Source organism: Acinonyx jubatus, chromosome D4 (assembly GCF_027475565.1).
Source record: "Acinonyx jubatus isolate Ajub_Pintada_27869175 chromosome D4, VMU_Ajub_asm_v1.0, whole genome shotgun sequence".
Lineage (NCBI taxonomy): Eukaryota > Metazoa > Chordata > Mammalia > Carnivora > Felidae > Acinonyx > Acinonyx jubatus.
The window spans coordinates 80481550-80499606 of NC_069391.1; the positions used below are offsets into that span (position 1 = coordinate 80481550).

Consider the following 18057-nt stretch of genomic DNA (forward strand, 5'->3'; position numbering starts at 1 on the left):
AATTAAGACTTACCACCCATGGTCTTTTCGCTTCAAGCATCTCGATCAAATCTAAATGTCGCTTACGTTCATAGAATCTCTCCACATCTTGTTTATATCTTTCATTCCTCTGAATCATTTTCTCTAGATATTCAGTTTTCTCTTTGCACGAGGTCTAAAACAAATATGTAACAAGTCGCTTAACTGAGAAGACAACAGGTCAAATCTTTTAATAATGAAAGACAATGCTAGCAAAATTTCACAATAAAGAATTTCACAGGAGTTCTTAAGAACTGTGTAAAACTAACATGCATGCCTGAGTTCTGGTCTAGGCTCTACAATTTATTAGTCGGGCAACTGTGAGGAAGCCCTACCACACCTGAGCCTAGAGTCTTCCTGCCTAAAGAGAAGACAGGTATCTGCCCCACTCGCCTCAAGGGCACAAGTGATGTACTTACTATAAGTGCAAGTTCAACAAAAGCTGGAACGTGAAAAGTAGTATTATTAAGATTTGTATGTTATGAGTTATTAAGATTTGTAACTCATGAGTTAAGGACTAAGAAATGAGACGAAGGAAGGTAAGATCTGGCTTTCAGACTGCGAGTTCACAAGCGCAAAGATGTACTCAGAACCTAGTACAATACATGCTTGTGTTCTTTCAGAGGATGGCAGCGGTCTCGGTGAGTGTTTCAGATGGAGTACAGTGGTCCCTCCCCTATCTGTGGGGAATACAGCCCCAAACCACTAGATGATGCCCGAAACCACTAGATGATGCCCGAAACCACAATAGTACCAAACCCTACATACCTGGTTTTCCCTATACATGCATACCTATGATAAAGCTTAATTTATAAATGAGACACAGAGACTGACAATAACATGACAGAATAACTGTAACAATATGCTGTAATAAAAGTCATGTGGATGTGGTCTCTCTCAAAATACTGTACTGTTGTCACCCTTCTGCTTGTGATGACTGACATGAGTGATAAAATGGCACGTGAAGTGAGGTGACTGACAGAGGCACTGTGATGTAATGTCAGATTATTGCTGTACTTGTGACAATATGTCAGGAGGATCATCTGCTTCTAGACCGCGAGTGACCGCAGGTAAATGAAATGGCAGTAACTAAAAGCATGAAGGGGGGCGGTGGGGAAACTAATGTATGAGACTGGTCCATGGGGGCAAAGGTAAAAAGACTTAATAAGTATCTAGAGCAATATAAAATAATTACTACTCCTTGGGTCATTCAGTCTGATTAAGTATCATAAATATTAAATTATAACAATATGCATATTATTAAGTATGGGCAGTTACGGTGTAAGAGAAAGCATTTGTTTATAAGGCGTCTGATTACAAAAATATACTGGATTTATTTTAGTGGCTGGGACGTGGAGAATGATTCATTACACAAAACACCTTTTAAAAGGATATTCTATAAAAGGACTCATAAAGTCTAACCTACCTCCTGCAACTGAAAAAATATAGAAATGGTTCAAAAGAGACACTGTGTCAAAAGCTACAGGGTATCTGCTGTACTCCCCCAAAGCCTTTTGGGTCCTGACTCATGGCAGGTGTTTAAGAAATGCTAAATGAGTAAAAGAATAATATTGAAACTTCCTGAGAGGTAAAAACATACTTTAAAATAATATGATTGGTTCTTTAGAAATTTAATTCGTAACATGTGTTTGATGAAATGGTAGTCAGATTTTTCAAACTTTCCATGATCAAATCCATTTCTCACTTTTTGTCACCTAGTTTCATGTTAGCAATAAAATCCTACGTGAGAAAAAAAATCACAAATAAATGAAGTCACTCAATGAATCAGAGCTCCTATTCACTGTCCACATTATGAAAGACAAAAATCAGTGAGGAACAATAGAAATGAGTTGTCTATTTATAAATACCTCTAGTTGTTTTTCTTTCTCCCTGAAGTTTTTGAGTTCACAGTGGTATCTGTGCATTTCTGGAGGTCCAATGGACTTCTCAGTAGCTTCAAGGAGTTCAATTTTACTCAGTTTAGCAAATTCTCCAACTTTATCCTAGAGCACAAAATTTAAATATCAACAACTATTATCACTTATAAATATCTTCAAAACATATATCATTCAATGATCGCGCCTGTCAAGATGAAACTTTGAAAAGAAAAAAATTATAAGATGTGCCAATATAAATGTCCTTCATACACTATTCTTTAAAATGATAAATATAAACTTAGGGTATGAACTCTCATCTTTCTGAGAACCTTTTAAAAATTTCTATGCCAATATTTCTAAGGCAAAGTGTTTATATACACATAATAAATAGCTTGGGAATAAAAGAAAAAACAGTCCCCTGGATTGAAATGATCATTATCTACCACTCATCAGTTGGAATGTTAGAAGTTAAGAAAAATGACATTTCAAACATCTACTTCATATCAGACACCAGCTAACAATGCTTTCAAATTTTAAATCTGTATTTAATTTGGACATATGTAATCAAATCATTGTTTCCGAATGGAAAATATGACTATGATTCAGACACTAGACAGCACTCAAAGATGTAATAACATTCACTTCAACATTTAACATCTAATGTGCATTTTCAGGATATTTTTACTAAAATTTAAAATATGACAAAGTTTTAGAAGGCACACGTACCGATTTAAGAGTTTTAGTGTATCAAGTATACTTGATGTATTTATACAAAAACACGATTAAGAAGTTATTTATTAACAAAATTTTAAGAGACTACAAAGTGTAAGCACATGGCCATCCAAGTTACTCTACTTCAAAACAATACAACTTGATACCCTTTACAATATTCTGCAATTGAGACTTTCAGCTTCTTATCACTTCAAATCACTACAATAAGATCATAATAGGGGATGAGATGCTATCTTTTACAAAGAACAGTGAGTATTAACATTACCAGGCTGTTAGTTTAAATAGCACCCATGAGAACATCTCGTGAAAAGTATTTCTATTCTCATATGGCATGAAGAGGAAGAAACATGCAATTTTCCCATCTGTACATTGATTTCTCTCATACCTGAGGTAGAAATTGGCAAAGATTGCCCACTTGAATATTTAAGGCTGCAACTTGCTCTTCCACCACTTTCTGGGTTGTAGATTTTTTGTTGATGAACCAAGATGACTGATTTTTTGCCACGTCAATTTCACGGGTGATGGTAAGATTTCCAGAATTTCTGAACCTATTTAAAAAATAATTTAAAAATCCTTACATTCAAAATTATATGTATCACTTTAGAAATAAAATTTCCAAAATTCTCTTGCAACAAAGGTTGCCAGACAGGATTGTTACTACAATTTTTATTCCTTCTGATATTTTGGCCCCTCCAAAGAAGGAAATCTTGATATTTTATTGGTAATGATACTTAATTGACCACACGTAAGTTACCAGATTCAACATCACAATTATTTAAACTGTTACAGCAAATGCCAATACTAATTTCCAAACACTGACAGAGAATTTATATATCTGAAGTTATTTATCCTTTAAATTATGTTATTCTCCAATCACATGCGTTGACTGCAATTCAAAACAGGTTGGCATATTAAAGCATATAAAAACTAAACGCTGAAACTTCCACTACTTGGAAAATATATGAATAGAAACCAATTCTTGCATAAGCACTTCCAGACATCAGAACTAGCCCAGTCATACAGGTAGCCCATGCCTTCCTCATCACGTACTCTACTCTGAATTCAGAGGAGACCACAACATACAGCCTTATAAAGGAACATTAAGCAATACAGAATCTGAAAGAAGGGTATTTACTTATTTCTTGCTTTTAGAAGTACTACTGCTCCACACCTCCCATCCATCTTCTTCACTGGGAATCAGCAGCATGTGGTAGAAAGATAAATTATTGGTATTCAATGGCTAAATGACAATGATAATTTGTAAATGTTGTGTATATAGACTATATTGTAATCAGAACACTCCAAACATTAAGATTTCACAACTTAAAAAAAAGTCGTTTTAAATTTTCATTTCCAGCAGAATGACTAATGAAGTACCCTTCCTGAGCTTCTTGCTGTAAACTACAAATAATGAAATATTAAAATATGTTCACAAATGCATTTATGAGTTAGCTTGAAAGTAAGTAATTCTGGCCAAAATACCAGTGCAGGTGGAGATCCAGAAGTGGAAAAATGAAAATGGCTTTTACCCTGGGAGCACGTATTCCACCAAACAACCTTACACATTTTCATAATCACCCAGCAGAGGGGCTGCAGAGGAGGCCTACAGCTACCCAAAGTGGAGGGTCTAATAAAAACCAGCCCCAGAAGACTACACCCTCATGGAAGGGTAAACTAGAAGTACACCACCACCATCACCAGACCCAGCGAAGTGCCTGTCGCAAACTATGGCTTGGACGGAAAAAGTCTCTCCTGACACGCTTATTAACCACAAGTCACTCAAACAGATTAGTATCTTGAATTTAGTTACATGACATACCTAAGATTCAAAATGCACCAACTGAGAATTGTGTGTATTTTGATCCTGGTTTGAAAGTATCCAATGATCTGCTGCAGAAGTCAGTGAAAATGCCCTCAGCAGGAATCTACCTTTACCCTCAAAGAATTAACACGAAGTTCAAAGAGAAAGGAGCGGCTTACTGGAAACACACACAAAAACAAAGCATCAAGAGTACGAACTAGCAGAAATAACAAAGAATCATACTGGAAACAATGGGCAAGTACAGAATAAGTATATTCACTGTATTTCAAGAAATAGAAGATGGAAAATATTGACTTATATCTAGGATCTGAAAAAGAACCACAGGGAAATGGACTAGAATGGAGCACAAAGACATAAAAAATGAAAAATATGAAGGATGTAAAGAGACACAGATGACTTAGAGCCCAATATCTAGTAAGAGTGCCAGGGGAGCCTGGGTGGCTCAGTCTGTTAAGTGTATGACTTTGGTTCAGGTCATGATCTCACAGTTTCTGAGTTCGAGCCCCACGCTGGGCTCTGTGCTGACAGCTCAGAGCCTAGAGCCTACTTCGGATTCTGTGTTTCCACTTCTCTCTGCCCCTCCCCCACTCATCCTCCCTCTATCTCTTTCTCAAAAATAAGCGTTAAAAAAAAAAATACAGTTCCAGAAGGAAGAGAGACAAAGAATGGATCAGAGGCAATATATGAAGAGATAATACATAAGAATTTTCCAAACCATAAATTTAAGAAGCTCACTAAATCCCAAGCAAAATAAACAAACAATAAATCCACATCTAAATATATGGTGTAAAACTATAAAACACCAAAAACTGAGATAGGATTTTAAAAAATCACTTCAGAAAAGGAGAATTACTATGAAAGAAACTAAGATCAGATTCACATCTGAAGACAATGGAATAATACTTCACATATGTTGAGAAAAGACCTATTGGGGCACCTGGAGGGCTCAGTCTGTTGAGAGCCCAACTTTGGCTCAGGTCGTGATCTTGAAGTTTGTTAGTTCAAGCCCCACGTTGGGCTCGCTGCTGTCAGTGCAGAGTCCGCTTCAGATCCTCTGTCCCCTTCTCTCTGCCCCTCCCCTGAATGCACTCTCCCAAAAATAAATAAACCTTAAAAAGAAGAAAGAAAGAAAAGAAAAAGAAAAAAGACCTATCGATGTAGACTTTTATATCCAGCATATACACCCTTCAAGATTGATAGCAAAAGATCATCATTTTCAGACAAAAACGTAGTGTTCCACTAGAAGATCCTCATTAAAGAAAACTTTAAAAAATGTCCTCTGGCAGAAAGAAAGTAATCCCAGAGGAAATCACAAAAATGCAAGAAAGAATAAAAAGCAAGGCAAACCAAAAATACACAGGATAATTCTAAACAATGAGAGTTATTTATAGTTATTATGTCTTAAAGACTTGATAAGATAAAATAGTTCAGGGAAATTATTCAAATAAAAGTAATCTAAGGTCTTTATTCAATAGGAAAATAAAGACATCTAAGTCTAGACTCAAATTCAAATATATATGTTAACAATTCTAACCACTAAAACAAGAATGACTAATTTTCAAAACAGTAAAGAAAATATTAAGGCAAACAAAAATCCAAACAAAGGCATGAGAGAAAAGACATACTGAAAAGTAGAACAAATAAAAAGCATGGAATAAGGCAGTAAAAGTAAATCCAAAAATGTAAGTCATTCAATACATGCAATGGATCATATGCATTATGTAAAAAGCAATATAAACAACACCAGCTATCCTTGTTCAAATGAGATATTAAAGGTCTTAAAAAACTTGAAATAAATGAATAAAACCTGAAAAATACTTAAAAAAGAAAGCTGCCAACTACATTAGTGGCAAGTTAAACACATTCTAAGGGTGATGCATCAAAAGACAAAGAAGTCAGTATGCAACAACAGAAAGTTCAATTCACTCGGAAGATCAAGCAATGTGAATCTTAGCTGCAACTAATAACGTCCTGAAAATACATAAAGCAAAAACTGACAGGATGAGGCTAACTGACAAATCTACACAGAAGTATAATGTAAAACACCTTTCTCAGTAAAGAATCGATCTGATGACTAAAATCATAAATATACAAGATTTAAAAATATAATTAATCAGTTGAACTAATGGACAAATAGACAATACTGCACATAACAAGAGCAGAATACTCATTCTTTCAATCCAGCGGGTAACATTTATGAAAGCTCACTATGATAAGTATACCTTGACAAATGTCAAAGGGTTGGTAACATGACCATATATATATATATATAACTCTATATAATATAGTAATGTTATATATTATACAATAGCACATATATAATTTAACATATTATTTATAATATATATTTTTTCTACTACAGTACTATCATCAAAGTGGAAATCAATACTAAAATATAACAAGAAAACCACTACATGAGAATTTTAAAGAACTTCTAATTATGAACTCATAAAGAAAATGAAGAAAATATTCAGAACTGAAAAATAGGAAAATGCTTTATATACCAAAACTTAGGAGAAAGAGCTAAGCAGTATTGACAGGGAAATTTTTAACCTGTTTATATTAAGGAAAACAAAAGACTACACATTTGTACAATAAATATCAATTTCAAGAAATTAGAAAAAGCAAAAAAAAAAAAAACCCAAAAGTTTAAAGAAAAATTAGTAAAGATATGTGTAGAAATTAATGAAGTAGAAAACAATGATATAACAGAGAAACAACAATGCAGAAGTCAATTCACTGAAAAGACTAACAAAACTGACAAATCAAATCCTTCAAATTAAGGGGTAAAAAAACAAAGGAGGTTAATACTACTACAGAAGACATTTAGATCATGCCACGTCTCTGCTCAAATCCTGGTGGGTTCACAGCTTACTGAAAATAAATAAATGCAAAGTCCTCACAGAAGCCTACAAGTCCCTAGGAGCCGGCTCCTTGATCTTTTCAGACCTTACCTCTTACTATTCTCTTGTTCAATGCAATGCGGTCACACAAGATATCACTTGAGTCTTAGCATTTGCAGACACCAAAATGCTATTTCCCCAAGCATTTCCATGCTCATCACCTTATCTCCTTTAAGTCTTTGCTCAAGTACCATCTTCTGAGTGAGAACTTTCCTGATCACCCTATTTAATACCATAAACTCTACTCTGGCACTCCCTCCCTGTCCTCCTTTCCTGCTCGATTTTCTACGTTAGCACCTATCATCACCTAACATCATACTTTACCTATTTATGTATCCGTCCCTCTCCTCATGCCCCTAACCATAAATTCCAGAATGCTGTACGCCCCTCCCCCTCAATGTATAGGTACTCCAGAATTACTTGAAAATGACTGCATCAGTGTGTGCCAGAGATTATTCTATCCACTGTTCCACTCGATGAGTATGTGACCAGTTAACAGATTTGTTCAACAGCAGTAATTTCAACTAATGATGAGCGATTTTGTGTTTGGTATTCCCAACAAGTGACCACAATGTAACTATAATGACTTTGGGGAAACGGAAACCTCCCCCATGTCAGATGTGGTAACAGAACTCTGGTTCATGGTCACTTGGTTAGATTATAACAGCTAGTGGCTATTGCATGCCAGCATGTGTGCCTCTTCAGAGAAGTAAGAAAACAATTGGGCCATGGTGATGGAGTAGAAAATCAGGAGTGCTTAACACCTGCTGCCATCCGTAAAAGACACTGAAACTTAAGTATTAACACTTCCTCTGTATGTCAGAAATATACCTGGCTTCATATATTTATGTCAGTTGCAATATCGAAGAAACCACTGTGACCCATCAATGGTACCAAGGTTAACACAGGAGTTATCTTTGGCTAATGGAGATATAATTCACATACCATTTTAAATATATGAATCAATGCTTTTTTTCATTGTGGTAAAATGTGCATAACATAAAATTTACCACTTTAACCATTTTTAGGTGTATAGTTGAAGGAAGATGTGCTTCAACAATGGTCTTTAACATATTCACAAGGTTGTGTCACCATCACCACCAACTATTTCCGAAATCTCTTCACCACCCCCAAAAAGGAGCCCAAACCTGTTAAGTCGTCACTCCCTATTCTCTCCACTCCTCCTTCCTAAGCAGCCACAAATCTATTTTCTGTCTCTGGAGATTTGCCTATTCTGGACATTTCATATAAATGCAGTGATACAGTCTGTAGCATTTGTGTCTGGCTTCTTCCACCAAGCACGTTCTCCAGGTTCACCCATGTCGCAGGATCCATCAGCACTTCCTGCCTTTCTGTAGCTGAATAAGATATTGTGTGAATGTATCACATTTTGTTTAGTCATTTACCAGACGATAGACATTTGGGGTGTTTACAATTTTTCACTATTAAAATTAGGAAAAGGCTAATTTTGTGCAAATGAGTAAACAATGTCTACGACAGTAACCGGATCAAAGATTTATTTAAAACCTGATAATATACTCCCAAGTAAGATAAAGTGCTTACATTCCCACAGTACATGACAGGATTCACTTCTCTATACCTTCATATTACTAAATTTTATTTAAAAATTTTTCTAAGCTAAAAGGAAAAAAGTCCTCATTTTGATTTCCTTGATAACTAATGAGTTATATCCTTTTTATAATTTTGGCCACTTATTTTACTTGGTGTTAAATTTTTTTGTTTGTTTCTTTTACCAGTTAGTAATTTTACTGACTTGCATGAGACTTGGTATTTTAGTAAATTTAAGACATGTACAGGTTATTTGTGCTGAAAATGTTTTCTCCCGTCTATCACTCATTTTTAATTACAGTATCATTATTTTCAGCTGCATGTGGATGCAATCTAAATTTCCTATCTTCCTTTTTATGGTTACTGGGTCCTATTGTGCTTGGAAGAGCCTCCTTCTCCTAAGACTTAAAAAAATCTACATTTTTTTCCCTATTATTTTCAAAGTTACATATTTTTTCACTCAGCCTTTAACACATCTAGGTTTTATTCATGAATATTTGATAAACCTCTAAATTTATGTTAACAAAATTAATAGCCAATTAACTTACTTCAATTTGAGTAATTTATAGCCTAAGCTTAAACTGCCATCTTTACAATAAATCCTGTTATATATTCAGGTCTGTCCCTACTTTTTCCATTCTGCTCCTCCAATTTTCTGTACTAATACACCACACTATCAACAGCATTATAGTCCACTCTAACATCTAGTACACAAATACCTTATTCATGACTCTATTTTTCCAAAATCTTCTTGGGTTTTCCAGCACATTTATTCTCCCAGATAAACTTTAGAATCAAACTTACCTGTTGATACTCTGATTGGAATTGTGTCAAATTTATATATTAATTTGGAAAGGACTGATATGTTAATAATGATATTAACTATATGCTTCTAGGAACATAGTAAGCTTCTCCATTTATTCAAGTCTTGGTTTTATATCTTTCAGTAAAATACTATCATTACATTTTAATGAACTGAGTATAATCTTTTGTGTATGCCTATTTCTCCTTGCTATATAAATATAACATCTCCCCCACAGTTTTTGAGTAAAAAGATCATATCCCCATATCCTATAAAACGATGAGGCTATCAGATAATTTTTAAAACCTAAAGCTAGAAATTCCAGGACTTTGTAGAACATTCCAAAAAACAACACTAAAAATCAACTAAGCAGTAAACAAACCTGTGTAAAAAAGACTGAAAGTATATACACGAGGGAGGGTTAACTGGTGTCATCTTGAATACTAACTCTGATCCATCAGAAATGGCTGCCAAGAGGTAATTTCTTTAAGAATTCTATTGAAAAAAATTCTTACAATTTAGTTTTTAAAAGACACCTTAAAAAAATAACTTCTCTGGATAAAACATCCTTGAAATAGTAGTTCCAACATTTACATCATAACATTATGTTATTACTGTTTTCTAAAGTCATGAGGAATGCATGAACATCAAGAAATTGTACAGAAAACGGTGGTTTCAGTACTTTTAACACTTACAATTCAATTTCAACCATTCCTTTGGAACATCCTCTCTTCACAAAAAAGCCAACCTAGAGTAAAAAAAAAAAACAATATGCACTGAGCGATGACATTCCCAGGTTATCCCAGATTTAGTGAAGTCATTATTACTTATCAAATTAAAATTCTTTCATTAAGTATTTTCTCTGTCCACTCCTATCACTTTCCCAGATTTGAGTCCCTCCATTGTTTCCACCCACCAGTGACAAAAATTAGTTACCATTTACCGAACATTCTATGTGCCAGACAGCCTCTTAAAAAACTCGTGACAAAGCCAGTAAGTGATACAGAGCAAAGAACTGAACCCACATAATCTGGCTCCAGAGTCTGTGTGCTTAGCCTCTCTACTAAAAACTCTCCTTACAGGCAAAAAAGCCAGTGGGAAAATAGGTCCTACAGTTTAACTATAGAGCCATACCAAATCTCCTTATTACCATTGGAGACTTCTTTGGAGTGGCACCGATAAAATATCAACAATCACTCTAATATTACCCATCCTGTCATTAATGAAGATATAATTGTCATTCTCTTAAAAAGAGCAATACACATAGGAAATACAATTTAAGTACAATCTATGGGATAAAACAGACATATTTCATATTTAAGCTAGTTTGTATACATGTATGACCAAAAACCTGAGACGGACCCTGGGCCTAAAACAATAAATCAGACCGGATCTTGAATCAGGCTATAAATAATTCTTAAAAAAAAAAAAAAAGTGAAAATATACCTTGCAAATAATTATCTTTTTAATAGTGGTAACGGCAATGATGACAACTGAAACCACAACAGTGAACATTTATTAATATGCATTACCATATGCTACTCTGCTAAGCAATTTATAATTTCCTTTTTTAATACTCATAACCAATCTCATGAGGTATATATTACATCCCTTTTACGGATGATGAAACTGATGCCCAGAAAGATGAAAAAGGAGGACTTGCCTTGTAACTAGTAAGTACAGCTTAATGATTAAGAGTACAGGCATTAATATACAACACTCAGGTTCCAATCTCAACTCTGCCATAAACATATAAGTTGTTTGATTCTGACGAGGCTACTTAAACTGTTTTAGTTTCTTCATAAACATGAAAAAACAATGGCATCTTTGTAAGAGTGCTATCTGCTCACTGCCTTGCATCAGTTAAAATACTTGGTACCACTAAGAAGGAAAAAAATCATGAGGCAGTTCTTATTATCAAGTGTACATATGGATGATATAGAAGATGCTAGTGTTAAATTTTCATACCAGGATTTAACTGTAAATACAACATTAAACATGTTTTTAGTGAGAACTTGTGCAGCCCCTAAATATATCTAGGGATACCCAAAGGTCTGCAATGTGCCACCTAAGAAACCCTGCACTCCACAGTGTTCTTCAAAAACCCTACCACTCAAGGGGCATCTGGGTGGCTCAGTTGGTTGAGCATCCGACTTCAGCTCAGGTCATGATCTCATAGTCTGTGAGTTCGAGCCCTGCGTCGGGCTCTGTGCTGACAGCTCAGAGCCTGGACCCTGCTTCAGATTCTGTGTCTCCCTCTCTCTCTGCCCCTCCCCTGCTCATGCTCTGTCTCTCTCTGTCTCAAAAATAAATAAAAACATTAAAAAAAAATTTAAAAAAAACCAAAAACCCTACCACTCAGGGTAAGATCTGTCTTCTTCCCTTCTGGCAACCACCACTTGGTTCTATATTGGAGTCTGTTAGTCTGTTTGTGGGTTTTTTGTTTTATTTTGTTTTAGATTCCACATACAAGTGAAATCATATGGTATTTGTCTTTCCCTAACGTATTTCACTTAGTATAACACCCTCTAGGTCCATTCAGGCTGTTGCAAATGTCAAGATTTCATTCTTTTTCATGGCTGAATAACATTCTACACGATGTCTTAACTTCATGTTAAGTCTTGATACCTGAGAGGGCAAGTTTTCCCATTGTGTTGAATTTCTTTATGAGTATCTTAGCTATTCTTGGCCCTTTGCTCTTCCATCTGAATTTCAGAACCTGCTTGTAACTATGACTGGAACGATGCTGATATGTACATCAATGTGAAGAATGAAATTTTTATATTAGGTCTTCCAGCCTGTTCATACTGTACATCTCTCCATCTATTATAAACTCCTAATATTTTCAAAAAAGTTGTATAATTTCTACATTGTGTGTAAGTCTTACATATCCTTTGTTAACTTATTGCTATGTAAGCTGCATTTTTGTTGCTACTGTAAATGATATCAAGTTTTAATTGTATTTTTCTGTTCATTGTTAGTGTACAGAAATGCAACAGATTTGTTATATAATCTTGTATTTAGCAATCTTAATAAATTTTCATATTAATTCATCAGAAGGCTTATCTGAGGACTCTTTTGTGGTTTTTGTTGCAAACATTCATATAACCTATAAATGACTTTTCTTTCTTTCCAACTTGTATCTTTTGTTTTACCTTCCTGTTCTGTCTAGAACTTCGAGTACAATGCTGAATAGGAGTGATAGATAGTAGGCAACCTTGACTTGTTCTTTAACTTGCTGTATATTTTAGCTGTCTTTTATGCAATTAAGAAAGGTATCCTTGAAGGACGGGCCAACATAGAGGACAAGTAGGGGGATCCTAAGTTCCCTCATCTCACAAACAAAGCAGTGTTGAAGCTAAAGGATGCTGAACTCCAAAGTCCGGGAGGAAAAGAGACAGTTGCTTACAGGGACCCACAGGGACAACCTGACCAGCCATAGGTGGGTGATTGCGAACTGGGAGAGAGAAAATGAACAGAGGGGAGGGTTCCCCTTCTGTGGAGAGACAAAGGGAAGAGAAAGAGCAGCTGGGGAAGCACAGGACTGTATGTGGACAAGAAAAAAAACAGGGACCAGGACACAGAAGGAGCCAATCTCTGAAGGGCTTTCTCCAGACTGGGGCTGGCTGCCCGGATCGCACACCTGGGTAAGAGGGGAGCCAGCCCCAGGCTAGCTGCCTAGGCCAAGGGCACTGTCCACAGTAGGAGAAAGCAATCCCCTCCCTGGAGTGCAGTGGGACAGGCCAAAGCCTGCCTGCATCTGCCAGCCAGACGACTCATGCGGCGGCGCTGAGAGGAACTTCCCCAGTACCTGGGTGAACGGAGCAGGAGTTTGCCAAACGCCAAGGCACAGGAGCTGGCGGAGCAAGACAAACCGCCTCACTTGTGCCCATGGCACAGTGAGACTGCTCCAGAAGAGTGGTTTGGGACACCTGGTCCATGGAGGAGAGACTTCGGTGTCGTCATTTTTCTTCCCATCACCAACAAGGGGAGACTTCAGGAAAGGGACAGCGGGGCCCAGAGTGGAGGCAGGGCCTGCTTACACCAAACCACGCCCCTCCGTGACTGGTAACTGCGTATCTACTGGAGTGGGATTGAAGCTGATGAACCAGACGGCCCTTCCTCCAGACCAGCGCTGTTGCACTGATTTAATTGCCTGATTTAATTCTCAGACAGTTCTTACTGTATAGATATATTCTTCCTTCCTTTTCTCCTTCTTATCTCTTCCCTCCTCTAGTCTGGTTACTCTGGTTGTCGGTTCGTTTAAGCAGACATATTTAATCCATTCTCTTGATACATGTTCCACACCTCCTTCTTTATCCCCCTTTCTCACTCTCTGGATTAAGCCCTATAGTTTTTCTGGTCAATTTTTATTCGTTCTTTTTCCCCGCTCCTGTCATTTCTCTCTTTGTTCGGGACAAGGCCTCTTCTACCAACACCTCCTCCACCCTATTGTTTACTTGTGGCTGATATTTCTGGATTTTTGTTTTTGGGGTTTGTTTGTGTGGGTGTTTTTGTTTTCTGTTTGTTTTTTGTTTCTTTGTTTTCCTTTCTAGGACACTTCAAGGAACAAATCAAAGCACACCTAGTGGAGGGTTCAAAACATCACTACAAGTAGGGAGATAAAGTAACTACACTACAACAACAGAGGGCAAGTGACACTCTCCAAAAAACACCTCCTGAAGGGCCAGGCCCTAGACAGTGTATGACCCCACTTTAATATAGTAGTGCTCGCAGGTGTAGGGCACATAACAAGCTTTTAAAACACATAAGGGACAAAAAACTACCCAAAATGATGAAATGGAAGAATGCCCCTCGAAAGAAAGTCCAGGAAGAAATGACAGCTAATGAATTGCTCAAAACAGATATAAACAATATAACAGAACAAGAATTTAGAACAGTCATAAGATTAATTGCTGGACTTGAAAAAAGCACAGAAGACATCAGAGGATCTACCACTGCAGAGATCAAGGAACCAAAAAATAGTCATGATGAATTAAAAAATGTTGTAAACAAGGTGCAAAATAAAGTAGAGGTGGGGACAGCCAGAATTGAAGAGGCAGAGGGGAGAATAGTTGATATAGAAGATAAAATTATGGAAAAAGATGAAGCTGAGAAAAAGAGAAATAAAAACATTCTGGATCACAAGGAGAGAATTAGAGAGCTAAGTGACTCAATGAAATGCAGCAAATTCCGTATCACAGGAGTTCCAGAAGAAGAGAGAGAGAAAGGGGCCAAAGGTGTGCTTAGCAAATCATAGCTGAGAACTTCCCCAATCTGGGGAAGGAACCAGACATGGAAATCCAGGAGGTACAGAGAACTTTCAGATGTAACTTGAATCAATCTTCTATATGACATATCATAGTGAAACTGGCAAAATATAAAGATAAAGAGAGAATTCTGAAAGCGGCCAGGAATAAACAGCCCTCACCTACAGGGTGAACATATAAGGCAGGCACAAAAGGGTAGTGACAGACTTGTCTACTGAAACTTGGCAGGCCCAAAAGGAGTGGCAGGAAATTTTCATCGTGATGAATAGGAAAAATATGCATCCAAGAATCCTTTATCCAGCAAGTCTGTCATTCAGAATAGACGGAGAGATAAAGGTTTTCCCAAACAAACATAAACTGAAGGAATTCATCACCACTAAACCAGCCCTACAAGAGATCCTAAGGGGGACTGTGTGAGTATTGCAAAGACCACAAAGGACCAGAGACACCACTACAAGCATGAAACCTACAGATAACACAATGACTCTAAACCCATATCTTTCAATAACAACACTGAATGTAAATGGACTAAATGCTCCAATCAAAGACACAGGGTATGAGAATGGATAAAAAAAATAAGACCCATCTATTTGCTGTCTACAAGAGACACATTTTAGACCTGAGAACACCTTCAGATTGAAAGTGAGGGGATAGAGAACCATCTATCATGCTAGTGGAAGTCATAAGAAAGCTGGAGTAGCTATACTTATGTCAGACAAACTAGATTTTAAACTAAAGACTGTAACAAGAGATGAGGAAGGGCATTCTATAATAATTACAGTGTCTATTCATCAAGAAGAGATAACGATTACAAATGTTTATGCACCAAATTTGGAAGAACCCAAATATATAAAGGAATTAATCACAAACCTAAGCACTTTCATTGGTAAGAATGTGGTCATTGCAGGGAACTTTAATACTCCACTTACAACAATGGACAGATCATCTAGACAGAAAACCCATAAAGAATGATACACTGGACCAGATGGACTTGACAGATATATTTAGAACTTTTCACCCCAAAGCAACAGAATACACATTCTTCTCAAGTGCACGTGGAACATTCTCTAAGATAGATCACATACTGGCTCACAAAATAGCCCTCAATAAATACAAAAGAACTGAGTTCATACCATGTACACGTTCAGATCATAATGCTATGAAACTTGAAATCAACCACAGGAAAAAGTTTGGAAAACCTCCAAATTCATGGAGGTTAAAAAACATCCTACTAAAGAATGAGTGGATCAACCAGGCAATTAAAGAAGGATTAAAAAATATATGGAAACAAATGAAAATGAAAACACTACAATCCAAACCCTTTGGGATGCAGCAAAGGCAATCCTAAGAGGAAAATTCATTGCAATCCAGGCCTATCTCAAGAAACAAGAAAAATCCCAAATACAAAATCTAACAGCACACCTAAAGGAACTAGAAGCAGAACAGCAAAGAAACCCTAAACCCAGCAGAGGAGGAGAAATAATAAGATCTGAGCAGAAATAAACAATATAGAAACAAAAAACAAAAGAACAGACCAATGAAACCAAAAGTTGGTTGTTTGAAAAAAACAAACCAAAGCGATGAACCCCTAGCCAGACTTCTCAAAAGGAAGACCAAAATAGATAAAATCATGAATGAAAATGGATTTATCAGAACCAATCCCTCAGAAATTCCTAGACACCCACACACTACCCAAACTCAAACAGGAAGAAATAGAAAATTTCAACAGACCCGTCTGTAACTAGTGAAGAAACTGAATCAGTTATCAAAAATCTCCCAACAAATTGAGAGTCCTGGACCAGATGGGTTCCGTGGGGAATTCTACCAGACATTTAAAGCAGAATTAATACCTATCCTTCTCAAGCCATTCCCAAAAAACAGATATGGAAGGAAAACTTCCAGACTCATTCTATGAAGCCAGCATTATCTTGATTCTTAAACCAGACAGAGACCCCACAAAAAAGGGGAACTACAAGCCAATATCACTGATGAACACAGATGTAAAAATTCTTAACAAGATACTAGCAAATCGAATTCAACATCATATAGGAATTATTCACCATGATCAAGTGGGATTCATACCTGGGCTGCAGGGCTGGGTCAATATTTGCAAATCAATCAGTGTGACACATCACATTAACAAAACAAAGGATAAGAACCATATAATCCTGTCAATAAATGCAGAAAAAGCATTTGACAAAATACATCATCCTTTCTTAATAAAAACCCTTGAGAAAGTAGGGATAGAAGGAACATATTTAAACATCATAAAAGCCATATATGAAAAGCCCGCAGCTAATATCATCCTCAAAGGGGAAAAAACTGAGAGCTTTCCCCCTGAGATCAGGAACACGACAGGGATGTCCACTCTCACCACTGTTGTTTAACATAGTGTTGGAAGTCCTAGCCTCAGCAATCAGACAACAAAATGAAATAAAAGTCATCAAAATTGGCAAAGAAGTCCAACTTTCACTTTTCACAGACAACATGATACTCTACATGGAAAACCCACAAGACTCCACCAAAAGACTCCTAGAACTGATACATGAATTCAGTAAAGTTGCAGAGTACAAAATCAATGTACAGAAATCAGCTGCACTTTTATACACCAATAATGAAGCAACAGAAAGAGAGAGAAAGAAAGAAAGAAACCAATCCCATTTACAATTGTACCAAGAAGCATAAAATACCTAGGAATAAACTTAACCAAAGATGTAAAAGACCTATATGCTGAAAACTACAGAAAGCTTATGAAGAAAATTGAAGATACAAAGAAATGGGAAAACATTTCGTGCCCATGGATTGGAAGAATAAATCTTGTTAAAATGTAAATACTACCCAAAGCAATCTACACATTCAATGCAATCCCAATCAAACTTGCACTGGCATCCTTCTCAAAGCTAGAACAAACAATCCTAAAACTTGTATGGAACCACAAAAGACCCCGAATAGCCAAAGTAATATTGAAGAAGAAAACCAAAGCGGGAGGCATCACAATCCCAGACTTGAGCTTCTACTACAAAGCTGTAATCATCAAGGCAGCATGGTATTGGCGCAAAAACAG

The 18057-nt window shown here is 36.5% G+C and overlaps 1 protein-coding gene across 2 annotated transcripts in view; it reads right to left on the bottom strand.

Annotated features, from left to right (window-relative positions):
* The window catches only part of SMC5 (structural maintenance of chromosomes 5), a 95174-nt gene that overhangs the window by 67887 nt on the left and 9230 nt on the right, over positions 1-18057 (bottom strand). For both annotated transcript variants that reach the window (XM_027041060.2, XM_027041059.2), the window contains exons 3-6: positions 10419-10471; positions 3013-3175; positions 1887-2021; positions 14-154 (exon numbers count right to left, since the gene is read on the bottom strand). In XM_027041060.2, the coding sequence (XP_026896861.1) occupies positions 14-154; positions 1887-2021; positions 3013-3175; positions 10419-10471 (492 nt within the window). The remainder of the gene's footprint in view (positions 1-13; positions 155-1886; positions 2022-3012; positions 3176-10418; positions 10472-18057) is intronic.